The 14,581-nt window shown below is 30.7% G+C and overlaps 1 protein-coding gene across 1 annotated transcript; it reads right to left on the bottom strand.

Moving 5' to 3' along the window:
• Positions 1-3,756: 3,756 nt before the first annotated feature.
• LOC105630136 (diaminopimelate decarboxylase 2, chloroplastic) lies at positions 3,757-8,791 on the bottom strand. Its single transcript, XM_012211848.4, has 8 exons — positions 8,206-8,791; positions 7,926-8,100; positions 6,708-6,857; positions 5,791-5,952; positions 5,289-5,474; positions 4,371-4,493; positions 4,201-4,290; positions 3,757-3,997 (listed from the first exon to the last, which is right to left on the bottom strand). Exons 1-8 carry the CDS (start codon positions 8,706-8,708, stop codon positions 3,917-3,919), a joined length of 1,470 nt encoding a protein of 489 aa, XP_012067238.1. The 5' UTR covers positions 8,709-8,791; the 3' UTR covers positions 3,757-3,916.
• Positions 8,792-14,581: the final 5,790 nt, after the last annotated feature.

Here is a 14,581-nt window from a genome sequence, read left to right as displayed (position 1 = left end):
TTTAATTTTGTTATTTAAAGGGTTTCTCTCACATCTTACTATCTATTGCCATTGACTCACAGCTAAACACAGACAAAACTTAGGGATGCAATCGTGTTTCGAAAAACTGAGAACTAATTAGTATATTTGATCAAAAGAGGGGGACTAGATAGTAATTCTCTTTAAAAATAATAATATATTACTGAAATTCAGAGCGACTGATAAAATCTCCCTTTCGCCATCTCAGAAAAAAAAAAAAAAAAAAAGATCTCTCTGTCCCCGCCTTACACAATACCTGCCATCCCTGACAAAGAGTTCATGAATTTTAGCATGGATAAAAAAAAAATTGAAGGGTATGTTTGTGAGGAAAATGGAATGAAGAAAAATGAGTGGATAATGTCATTTATAGTTAACATTACAAGCCAAATACATTTTCTATCTATTTACTTTTCTCCCATTTTCCACCCTCCCAAAGATACCCTTAGGGACAGGATTACGATTGTTGGTTTTGATTCCTTGCACAATTGTCAACAATTGCGGAAATTCTCCCAAAAAAAAAAAAAAAAAAACAATTGCGGTAGGATTAGGAATAAACTGATGAAGAAAGGATCAGATTTATTCTTCATTTTGGTATGAAACCAGTTAACTACTGCTTCATCCATTTTAAAATATAAATTGTTTATAATTTTTGAACAAGAATTCGGAAAATAATTCATTTTTAAAATTATAATAAAAATTAAAGATAATTTGATCAAATTATTTTTATTTCAAAATTAAGTGTAATTTGTGAAAATAGTTATTATATTTAATATAAATAAGGATACAATTGAAAAAAAAAATTATTTATTACTCCTTAAAAAATTCAAAATAAAGCAACTTAACAATTTATATTTTGAGACGAACGGAATATCATTAATAGTATTGTTATTATTAATTATCAGAACTAATTATTACCACTGAGAAATTATTTTACACACGTGTAAAAAATGTAAACAGTATCATTATCAAGAGAGAGCGGACTCAACTCTATTTTTTGTGCTTAATTTTAAGGGTGACCAACTTTGATATATTTAGTAATTCCACTAATTTAGTTTGATTTTTATGATAAAAAATTCAAAAATAATTGGATGAAATTGTATCAAATTATTTATTTATATATATCAGACATGATATACATTTTTTATAATTCTAGTTATTTCAATTAATTTTGTTTTTGTTATTATTATGATTTTCTTTCAATTTATTTTAATTTATTTAGTTTATTTTTCAATTTTGGATCGAAACGAATTGTTTCGAACATAGTGGGACCAATTAGGAATATGTGCCCATCAATTTTCAAGTATCATATACTTGAAAAGAGTTGCATTATGCACATATTCTCTCCAAATTGATCCTTTATATATGTTATTAAGGGCCATCATGTCTCTCATATCTTATGTTTGCCCTAATTACATCTTTATTCAAATTGGAATGATGCCTGCCTTCAATCTGGGCTACACATGTAGGCTCCACTATCCAATCATATAAGAAAAATTAATTTAATAAAATCCAGGGTTAATTATATTTGCGGTGTTAAATTCTTAATTTTTTTTTTATTCTGGTGTCTGAATAAAAAATTTATAATTAAATGTAGAAATTAATTTGTGTAAAATTAATATATTTTGCTAGAATTTCTTATAAAAAACAAATCAAAAGACTTGTTTTACCATATTACTTTGTTTATTTTTTAATTATTATTTTTTTCCTTTTTTATATTATCTAACAAAACAATCCATTTTAAATTTCTAGCAAAATAACTCAGCTAAATGCACTTGATTGTAATTTTTTTAATAATTAAGAAATACGATTACAAAATTTTTTATTCAAACGCTAAAATAAGAAAATTAAAAAATTTAGACAACACAAATATAATTAAATCTAAAAATAATATTTATAAATATTGAAGAGAGACTTGAATTGACAAATCACCTAAACCATAAATGGAATAGGGCAAGAGGTCATTGTCTATGAAAACAATGAATATTTGCACTATTGTGGACTTCAATTGTTACCACCAAAATGAGAAATATGGCATATTTTTTTTGTGGGTTCATAGAAGGCCACACATGTCTTTGTTGAGCCTCTCTTACACGTTTTGTCTAAAGATTAGGGTTCTCAAAAATTCAACATACTATGAATGTTTGTTCAAAATTCTATAAATGGATATAAAGATTCATTAGTACAAATTATTTATACTATGACATAAATTTTTCATTCTATCAAGTAATACATTTCTTGTCCTTTTAATTTATAAGTGAGATTGTTTCCTTTTAATTTATAAATGAATTTCATTAAAAAAAAAATATCAATAAATTAATGAATCATAATATTTGGTCAAATTACAAAATTTAATTAAATACATAATATTACTCATTAGTCTTTTAAATTTACTAACTTTATAAATTTGTATGCTTGCTATAAATTTCATCAATTTTGACATAAAATTGAAAATTAAAAATCTCTAATTACTTTATTATGTGAAAATTAAATACTAAATTTCACTTCATTTAATTTACTTTATTTCATTCAATAATATTTTCTAATTAATCAATTGTAAAAATGGATGGCCTCAATTACTAAATCAACAAGACCTTTTTTTTTCCCTCCCTTTTATTATATTATTTATAACTTTTACTAAAATATCTATAGTTTCCCAAAAACCAAAAAATATTTTATTATTTAAAAGAAAATAGTAAAATGAAAGGTCTTTAAAGTATAGAGAAGTTGCTTTCAAAGGGAAAATGTCACTCTGGCAATTTGACAAATAGATTTCTTAGCACTCAAGCAACCAATTATCAATTATCTTATGCCATTTAACAATTTTGTGTTGATGTATTATCTCTAGATAACTAGTTAGAGTGGGGCTCACATAAAGGATAAGTTCAGTCCTTGATCATATCTTATCAATTAAATTAGTTTTTCCTAATCAGAAAAAAAAAAAAAAAAAAAAAAAATGTAAACCATCCTTTTCTTTTTCCGTAAGATATCAAATGTCAATGATTTGCTTAGGTCTTGCATTAATAATATGTATATAATAAGGAGAAAGTAAAAAATAAATAAATAAATAAAAGTATTTATCTTTTTGTTTTTTTTTGGCCCAAACAGGAATTTGTGTTTCACCCTCTTAGACTATGCTTGCTTGTTTATTATCTGAAAATAGCTTATTTTTTAAAATTTTTTTTTAATTTTCTATTATTTGATTATAATATTACAAAAACTTGAATTATACAAACTTTACATCTTTAAGTTTTGTTGCTAAATATAAGTAAAAAATATATTAAAAAATAAATTATAGTAGTTAGCACGGCGGTGGTGGCTGATGACAGCGGTAACCGGCTTTTGTTATGTGATAATTAATAATGGTAACCACCGATAACTAACAATTAAAAAATTAATAAATGTATAGTTATGAGTTGTTTCGTTTGTATTTCAAGTTTGTTTGTATTGAGAAATGTTCTCTTCTGTACAGAGTAGAAGTTATTTTTCTTTTTGATTTTTTTAAACACCCCAAATATCGGTAAATTCAGGAACAAACAAAGCCTTTATAAGTAAAATTAACAATTAACGGTGTTAAAAGTATCAGATTCTCAGTTGTTGATGGCCTAAAATACAACACATGCCATTTCTTTTTTGTTTAAAAAAAAGAAAAACAAATGTGTAGAAGTGAGAGTGTGAAACCATAAGAGGGTCTAGCGGGCTTCAAATATGTGAGATGAGACCGCTGGTCAATGGGATAAGTTTCATCCACAATCACTCAACTTATCACTATTACTTAATTTTAATCCACAACATAAAAATCACCAAAGTAATCAAAACTATTGGAACAAACATAATTTCTAATCATAATCTAAAATTGCCAAAACGCTGTTGCTCTGGTACAAATGGTTAATTTCTGCAGTCAAAGACCCTCAAAGAACTTCATATGGTCTTCAAATGTCTCTCCGTGCCGTATTTTGGTCACTGATCCATCTTCTTCGACCTAAAATAAATAAGTAAAATCAAATTTTCAGAACTTGTTTTCTAGGCAAAGAGTAGTACATAAAGGAAATCACAAATTTCAATTAGTTAGCAAGAAGCACAAGGTGATTTGAATGCAAAAGAGGTCATTGGCAAACTGAAAGCAGAGTGAAAAAGAATGTTGCATATGGTTTGTACAGATGATACGTGCTAAGTGATCTGTACCCAGTATTCAGGAGGGCGCATCTTCAGATTGTATGTTGATGCCATACTCATGCAGTAAGCACCAGCATCATGAACTACCAAACCATCTCCCTGCAAAGCACAGCTCTTGTTCAGAATATAAAAAAGGATCATCACTGCAGCTATGGCATAAAGAAGCAAAAGAAAGTTACCTTAGCAGGGGTTGGAAGTTCTCTGTTCTTTCCCAAGAAATCAGCAGACTCACAGACAGGACCCACCACATCAAAAGTTGAAACCTCAGCATTTGGTGGTGCAGGAGAAACTAGCTCTATGTGCTGCGATGAAACATTGAAGACTCAATTTTCACAAAATAACTAAGAAGCAAAAACAAAGTATTCATGTGTAGAGAGGGTCAGGTGGGCAGATGAGTTGCAATCGCTGTTCAAAGTCATAAAAGGAGATGAATACAAAATGCACATGAGGCAATTAACCAGATTACCACAGATCTCTAGTAACATGTAGGAAAAAATAGTGCTACAATTTCCCACAATATGCTTGGGCTGCAATAGCTAAATGTGCCATGGATGTGCCAACTTGCAAGCATGTAAACAAATAGTTCAGATACCAAATTACTTTTAAGGCACAGTTGAATGTGCCATGGAAATTCAACTAATAACACGCATGTCATAGTGGGGTTAGCAAATCGGAAGCATGCCTATGAAAAAGTCCAAGATGAAAGGTAATGATAAAATAGCAACCCCTAGCAGCAGTCTTGTATAAACGGAAAAAAAAAGTTAAATAAAGTAAATAATACCTTCAACAATCAAAGTAGTATCTACTGCATTCAGCTCCTATAGTCAGTACCATGAAGATATGAGATATGGGCAGTGAGAAATAAAATGTGATTAATTGACAAGAATAGTTTAATTTTCAGTTGATACAGCCACACATCTCAGTATTTGACAAGAAGCCTAAAGCAATGCAATTAGATTTTGCCTTTCAATAAAGGCAAAAGTAAACAAGCAAATTACGTCTACATTAAAAAGTAACAAAAATTCAGATACCCAAGAAATACAAAATAATCTGCTGCCAAACGACACAATACAGGTTCATCATTCTTCAATACTTACTTGGTATGCATCATAAAGACTGGGTCGAATAAGTTCAGCCATGCTGCCATCAATCACAATAAAATTTTTAGTTCCGTTAGTTTTCACACCCGTGACCCTGTTGACCAGGCAGCAGGTATTTGCAATTAATGATCTCCCTGGTTCAATGATGAGATTGAGATCCCGTGAGAGCACCAAATCTCGAACCTAAATCAAAACCGATAATGTAATGCTAAGTTGATTTTAGGTACAAATGAACAGAACTGTCAACATGTGGACGCTTGGTCTAATGCTCAGAAGATGATGATGATCAAGGTAAAGTAAATTCCTGGTCCTTCAAACACCAATAGGATTCAACAATGGACAAATCATTGAAGACATGGGAAATAAAGTAAATTGGCTCTTAAGGACCCATTATATATTCCAATGGACTACATGAATGATTAACAGGAAACATGTGTGGATGCACAAGTTATCAATAGGATGAGAGGCATGAGACAAGATTAGAAAGGATGATCCTTACAGTGTCAATGAGGTCTCTTGGAGTGGGAAGGACAGCACCAGCATGATAGTAATCTATACCCAAACCACCTCCTATGTTTAGGTAGTTAACTTCAAAGCCTTGAGCTCGAATTTCATCAATATAGTTGATCATAAGAACTGCAGCATCCCTGAATATGTCCACCTAAATCACATCACAAAGAGAGTTTTGATATTAACAAGTCCAAAGACCAAAAATTTGTCCATTTGTGGATAAAGAAGAAATACACATGAACATACATTACCAAAAAAATTTTGAAGACTAAAGTAAACAAGAGTAAATCAAATGAGGAAGGATCATATATAATGAGAAGTCACAGCCAGCGATAATAGGAAAAGGATTAAAATTAGCATTTGACATCATCCTCGGCTTCGCCAAGTAAAACAGGAAAATATACTCTTTGTAATGCTTACATGCAAGGGTAACATATATTCACCACAAATATTTAACTTACAATTACCAACATTTAAATGGACAATAAATGAATAAGGAGTTAATATTGTGGGTGCCCAAAACAAGTTAGAAAATCAAAAGACAATTTCTACTCATTGCACCTTAAAAAGAAAGGTTTAAGGCACAAACATGATTGTCCTTGAAATATGAGGCTCTCCCATGCCTCATTTATAAAATTTAAGCAAAATCCAGTTTACCAGCCTACCATCTATAGACTTGGGAATTGGCAAACTAAAGGCTGTCCAGTTCATAAGTTGATAGAAATTAGAACACATAATCGCACATCTTCAAAATGTACAACTAGATGAGGTAAATGAAAACAAAGTGAAAATTTAACATTAATCTACAACAACCAATTACATTCCTAGTCCAAGATATGTGAACCTAAATTCCAAATTACAGCATGGAAAGTGCAACATAATACGACCTGTTAACTGTTAAGATACCTTTGTAATGGTTGAGCCAAGATGGCAATGAGCCCCCACAAGCTTCAGCTCATCAGGTTGTGACTTAACAGCATCCAGAAACCATTGCAGTTTCTCGTTTCGAATGCCAAATTTAGAGTTCTTGTTCCCAGTGGCAACATAAGGATGGACCTAATGAACGTAAACGAAAAATACCTATTATTCATCACAATTATTTCAAATACAGCAATTTCAACAAGAATTTTTGTCATACAGTTTTACAAACTTAATCAGCTTAAACTGTGTCGCCTCAATTGTCCAGAAATTGATAATCTATGATTATAGCGCATCATCACGGTCTAAAGATTCAGATTTTTATCATACAGATGAATGAGAATGCACTGGAATAGGGTATTGGCTAAGGTATAAGGGGCTTGCAACCAATATCAGAAGAGACATCAATGATACTGACCTTGCAGCATTACCTCTCCCTGAAAAGGAGGTGATCCAGCCGCACAGTTAGATGAACAGCCACAGCAAAGGAGTTTGCAGTAGGTATGATATTGATTACAACTTTATTATGGTGTTGCAGAAGAATTGGTTAAGGTTTTGAAGCAGCACTGCTTGTATTCATGATATTGACAGATAATACAGATACAAGGTGAATAATAATGACCATGTTTCATTCAAATATATCATGAAAACTTGAAAAGCTAAATACATTAACATCAACCGGACCTTTTTGCTCTACTAGAATAAAGCAATGTTAATCAATTTCAATTCCTAAAGGGACACGTACACTCACAAAAATATTAAAATTGGATCCTAGAAACTAACCATTAAAACTACTGCTCAGACAACTTTCATCAACATCATCATTTCAATACTATAATATAATTTCACATACAAATACTGAGGCCCAAGTTCCAGTTCCTGATATTTGAAGTCTCAGGTTCTGATAAAAAAGCATGAAAGACCTCTTACAATATAATATCGGCTTGAGATTGGACAAAAATTCCACCAGCAAAATAACCAATAAAAATTATTTTCTATTAGAAACAAAGCATCTTATTAACTTACCTAGGCCATGAATGGACTCAATCAACAAACAAAGACTTCTATATTACCAATTACTGATCTACTACAATATTGCCACATTTGGGATGACCAAAGATTCTAATATTGTTCTGTTTACCATGAAATCACTTGCTCCATGCAACAAGTGCGAGTATCTAGTTGTTCAAAAGAAAGGGTTATTACCTGAGGGTCAACATCTGGATTAATTCGAAGTAAAACGTTAACCTTTTCGCCAGCAATTCTAGCAGCTGCTACAATATTCTCTAAATCAAATTCACTATCCACATTAACAAAAACACCTTCTTGAGCAGCTAAAACCAAATCCTCCAAAAGCTTCCCATTTCCATTAAAAATACACCTGCACATTGACACATTAACTCCAATGTGGACACAAATTAAAATTTCAGACCTACCTAATTACGCTAAAATTAAGCAAATACAAATAACCATTTCTAAAATTTACCTTTTGGGGTCGAATCCAGCGCGAAGAGCCAGTCTAAGCTCATTACCACTAACAAGGACAGCCCCACAACCCAACTGCCTCAAATGCTCCAAAACCTTCAAGTTATTATTAGCCTTAATTGCATACCCAATAATTGAATTCAATCCTTCTAAAGCATCCCTATAAGCCTCAACATTTCTAGTAATTTGGGGCTTACTATACAAATAAAATGGTCTTTTTTCAACGTTCTCCATAATATCCTGGACCTTGAGATTCTCACAGTAGAGAAACCCATCAGAGGGTTTTGTGAAACAATGCTTAAAAGGAGTAGTCTTTTGGGTAAACGTATTTGCTTGGTTTTGGGATAAAACTGCTTTGAGAGAGAAAGGTTTTGAGGAGGTTCTGGTGAATTTTAGAGGTAAAATGGGAATTTTAAGAAATGGGTTTTGGTTCAAAGGATAGGTTCGGGTTTTGGACAGAGAGGGTGGACGGTAAAGATGGGTGCTTGTGGTGGTCGCCGCCATTGATCAACCAGAAACTCTCAAAGCCTTTCAGAAAGTGTTGTAGGGTTTAAGAACTGAGATAAAAGAGACTAAAAGGATGCATTGGCTTAACATTCTATTATATTTTAAGAGATTTTAAAAAATCCATTCAAGGTAGATTTTGTTTGGATTTATTAAAATCCTTTGTTATTTAATTCAGACTCTTATAAAATTTATAAAAATATATTGATATTCAATTATTACTTTTAAAAGTCCATATAAAATTAATCGTATTTAAAAAATTACTAATTTTGAAAGATTTTGTAAAATTATTGATTTCGTTAGATTGTAAAATGCTGGGTATAAATAAAAGGTTGTAAGGTGCTAGGTATATTTAAAAATCTCATAAAATCTAACAGAGCCTTAACACGAAGCGAAGGTACCGCTAATCTTAACTATTCAAATTCAAACTTATTTAAAATATATTTTTTACTAATAATAGATAGGGTACCCATTCTCGAACCAATTTAATGTATCCGTTAACGGATATAGGTATCTAAATATCTGTACACTTACCTTATATGTATAATATATCCGTTAACGGATATAGGTATCCAAATATCTATACACTTACCCTATATGTATAATATATCCGTTAATGGATATAGGTATCCAAATATCTATACACTTACTCTATCTGTATATATCATAGGTAGTAATTTCATTGTCCATATCTGTTCTACACATTTATAAATACTCTTATCCTCTAAACGGATCGGAGCGGAGTGAGTACCCTAAAATTCATGTACTTCGATCCCTATTCCTTAATATGTAAAACAATGTATTAATTGTTTGATTGGTTTCAAATTAATTCATGTACTGTGAATTTGATTTTATGACAAAAATTAATATAATGTTGTTGCAAATTTTCAGAATTAATTTGATTATTTTTTGAAATTTTTATGGGTTGATTTCAATTAAATAATGAGTCAATAAAAAAAATTGAAAAAGTTTTGAAATAGTCAAAGAACTGAATAATACAAATTTGACATTGTTGTGGTCGGACCACTAGGCTCCATGAGCCGCAACCGATGGACCGTGTATCGATTTTAAGTTAATATAAAACAGCGTCCCTGCGCGAGCTCTAATAGTTCGCACAGGTCCCGGCTAGCAATCATCATTCAGTCAAAGGACGAGAAGTTTGTGGTCTTCTGACAACAATGTGACTATTCTAGGAGCATAGGATGGCCACCGACGACACTGGCCATTGCAAGCCTTTCATTGTCGGCAGTGGTAAAGTTTTAATGAATAAAAAAAATAATTTTAGAGAAAGTGACGCATTTACTTTTTGGTCCCTCATTGTTTTCAGTTTTTCAATTGGGCTCTAAAACCTTTTAATTTGTTCAGTTAGGTCCTAAAATTAATTTTGATTAGATATATAAATCACTATAATTCCATCAAAGTCAATCAAAATTTATAAAAAAAAATCTCACTAATTCTATAAAACTTTATGTAGAATTCTAGTAGAATTTGCAGAAATCCTTCAATTCCATTAAACTCAACAATTCTTTTAAAATTATACACAATCCTAATCCAATGCACCCCCTAAAAAGTCAAAAACAAAACACCTAGTTTGGAGTTCTGATTTTGTCAGTGTCCCAAGTATAAATTGTAAGAAAAAATTTTTCCCATGCTCCAAAATTAAAAAATTTCTTATTATAAATTGGATTAGATAGACTCTCGAGAAATTAAAAATTTAAACGTGTTAAAATTCCATTAATTTTGATATTTTTTATCTAAAATATATATAAAAGTACGAATGAGGGAACAATGAGTTCCTAAAATATCCGTGCTAAGTTTATAGATTGGAGGACTTTAATTTTACTGGTTGAAAAATAAAATTTAATTTTAATTGGTTATATTGATTTCCTATATGAATCTAAATTCTATTAGAAACTTTAGTATAATTCTAAATAGAAATCGTTATTATTATTATTTAGCTAAAAAATAAAATTCAATTTTATTGGTTGAAAATTTTATTTGTTGAAAAATAAAATTTAATTTTAATTGATTATGTTAATTTTCAAATTTGAATTTAAATTCTATTAAGAAGTTTAATATAATTTCAAATAGAAAATTATTACTATTATTTAGCTAAAAAATAAAATAAATTACACAAAAAAAATTATTATCATTAAAAAACTTTTAGCAAATTTCCTTTCTAATTTAGCTATGAACGTTTGTTAACTATGCATAGAACTAATATATATTTTATCCGTGGGACGTTTATCTATGTAGTATAATATTATCTATGTAGTTAAATTTTAATATAATTAGGAGCTTAGTTCTTTCTAATTATAATATTAATTTATTATTTTTATTATATTAATATTATAAATTTTAATTCTATTTCAATTAGAAAGTTATCCTATCGTACCATTTTATACATATATTTACTTTTCATTACTTTTGACTATAAAAAATTTATTATTTTTGTCTATTAAAAAATTACTACATCAAGCTTTTACTAATTTGAAAATATTGAGTTTGCAATAATATATATATATATATATATATATGTCACGACCCGTTTCCGTGGGCCGGACCGGCACTAGAACCTAGGTAAGCATAAGGCCCCCGAAACCCGTAGTAAGCCTAATTACTCAACTATACATTCCATACCATTTAATAGGAACAGTACGCCCATACAAGTTAAGATATAAATGTAATTAAATGTTATACAATCCGGCCCAATTTTAATTATCTCCAATAAAATTTAGTTTGGGCCTAGTCATTATCAATCACGTTCATAATATGGGCATACTGATTTTCCTGTGTCTAATAATACAATCAACCGTTTATAAAACAACGCATACGGCAAGGCCCAATTGGAAATACACAACCCTATAACTGCGGAGTTCAATAACATTCTGATAATAGAATAATGTATACATCCAAAATTAAATAACAGAAATATTAAGTTTACATTTATAACTCTGCGGAGAAGATTACAGAGCTTCAGTTGAATCCGCTGCTTCCTAGTACCTGAGAGGTTTATTGGGGGGTGAGTTTTGCAACTCAGTGAATAATAATAAATAATACACACCACATACAATCAAGCAAAATGCACCCTAGTATACTGAATGAACACACAACAGTCAATCATATGGCATCACATCAGCACCCACAAACAATATCACCTTCAAATAATCACATCACGTGGAAATTAGTCAGTGGCGTCACCTAAACCCCCGACGAGCCGTCCTCTCAAACAGCCCATCCTCTCAAACATGTGCACCCGGGGAGCCAATCCCCATATCTGGCCGACCGGTCTAATCCTCACTTGACCAGTCCTCTCAATATTTTATTTTACATTCCCTCTTTTCTTTTCCATATTATCATCATTTCATCAGTTCATCAGGTGCACACGGGGGCGCCGATCTCCCATTTACCCGGCCGACGGTCCAATTTCATAATTTCATCAGGATCCATATTTATCGACCGTCCTCACAAACCCATGGTGACCCACTTCATCCCAATTTCACACAAACAGAGCACAGTATATACACAGCACAAGTAATCAAACAAGTCATTCAACGTAATACACCAATTCATCCAAATGCACAATTACATATAAGTATAATTATAGTGATCATAACATAATATGTATGATAAAATACAATATATAAATACATAAAAAATGTAATGTTATGCAAATATAGTGTTGACATGCATTATTTATTATTACTCACAGTGATGGAGGACGAAGCTCTAGCTTTGATTCAGTCCGGGAGGAGCACTAGACGGACCCGAGCAATCTAAGGAATTTAAGAATGACACAAAACAAAAGTAACTATATCAGATAAAGTATTTCTTTACCACTCTTAGAATTTTATTTTATACTTTTAATTTTTCTACGTAATCTAATCTCGATATTAATTTCTTTTCTATAATAAATTTTATTTGCTACCGAAATTCATTTTATTTTCTACCGAAATTTCGGTAATATCTCCCCTAAAAATTAGATTATCCACCTGTTAAAATATCAATAATTTATCTAATAACTCCAAACCACATGGCCCATCCATCGGGCAATCAATCAAATAAAATTTTTCCCATCCTCCTTCAATCTCAACATCCCCACACAATCAAATTTAAAATTTACAATAACATTATACCTAAACTACCTTAATCTACACTTTAATTCTATTAATATATCATTATCAAGGTTCCTTAATTAAATCAACACTAATATTATAAATCTATTAACTACTCACAATTACTAAATTAAATTAACTAAATTAATTAACTACAATAATAAAATTAATCAACTACAATAATAACATTAATTCAAGTAACTAAAATTATTAAAATTAATTTTGTTACCCCAAAATATAATCTTTGTCGAATTTTTGCAAGATCGGGAGTTTTTTTTCGCGTGCCGGATCGAAGGGCAGTAACTGCCAGTGGCCGGATCCAACTAACAGTGGCGGAGAGAGGCGGAGAGAGGCGGAGGAGCGGCTGCCAGCGAGGCTTGAAGCTGGTACTGCTGCTGTAGGCGCGACAGACCTGACAGAGGGTCTGACTGTGTGATCTGGTGGCGCTGCGTGAGCTAGGACGAGGCGGGACGAGCGACAGAGCTGCTCCGGTGACGAGCGGCAGTGAGAACGGCGGTGGCGCTCGACCGGAGCTGCTGGACAGTGATGCGAACGCAAGTGCAGGGAAGAAGAAAGGGAAAGAAAGAAAGAAAGAAAAAAAAAGGAAAGAAAGAAGAAGAAGAAGAAGAAGAAGAAGAGAGCAGAGGTGGCGGCGCGATGGTGGCAGTGACGGTGGTGGACTGGAGGTGGCGCAGAAATGGCGAGGGGAGGGTGAAGTTTGCGCTGGATATAGAGGGGAGAGGCTTCTAGAAGTGGTTTGGGCTGATTCGGTTCGATTCGGCCCAAATCTTGATTTTTGTTTATTTTTTCAATTTTTAATTGTTTTTCGATTCGGTTTATCACTGTACAAATTATTAATTCACATTTAAATATTTAAATACATTTTTCACGCTGTCAGTTTATTAAATTTAAATGAAAAATCTTTGATAATAAAAATTCGGGTTATTTCAATATATATATATATATATATATATATATATATATATATATATATATATATATATATTTGTTTCTGTAAGTATAATCTTATTCTATGAATTGATACCATAAGTTCTACCCTTTAATGTTGTATAAATTATTAATAATATATTTATTTTATCTTTTAACTCAATTCTTTAAGATTTCACTTCATAATTTTTAGATTTTAAAATTTTAAATTAACATAGTAAAATTTAACCTTCAATAATTCCTTTAACCCTCAATGGGTCATCTATTTTTTTTAGAGAATATCTATTTTTTTTTCTTTTTAATCCTGAATTTATTGTCTTTTTTTTAGCAAATGAATTAGAATTAGCATCGGAAAAGGAAATTTCCTAAACAAGTTTCTGTAAAAGAATTTAAATGATTCGTTTAAAACTATGTTGTGTACTTCCTATTATATTTCTCTCATACTTCTTATAAAAGAATTATTATTTTATATTTTCTGAATGAGGCTATTTAAATTTACAAAATAATGCTTTATTTTTATTAATATCTAAATTAGGAATTATAACTTAAATTATGAATTATATTATATTATATTATCATTATTTGTGTGTATATATAATATGTATAATCTATAATCTAAAATGTACGTGAAAATAGGAATGGGCAGGAACACTGAGATTGTCAAAAATAGCTCTGCTCAATTTATGAATTGACAATTTTGATTTGTCATATTAATTTCATATTTAAATCTAAATTATATTAGATAACACAATAAATTATACTATATATTATATAAGGTATATATTAAATATGGTAGAAATATAATATTTT

Source organism: Jatropha curcas, chromosome 1, assembly GCF_041381405.1.
Source record: "Jatropha curcas cultivar XTBG-Jc1 chromosome 1, XTBG_Jcur_1.0, whole genome shotgun sequence".
In the NCBI taxonomy this organism is placed as follows: domain Eukaryota; kingdom Viridiplantae; phylum Streptophyta; class Magnoliopsida; order Malpighiales; family Euphorbiaceae; genus Jatropha; species Jatropha curcas.
The sequence above is the reverse complement of the archived record's forward strand: the minus strand, read 5'-3'. Positions and strand labels throughout refer to the sequence as shown.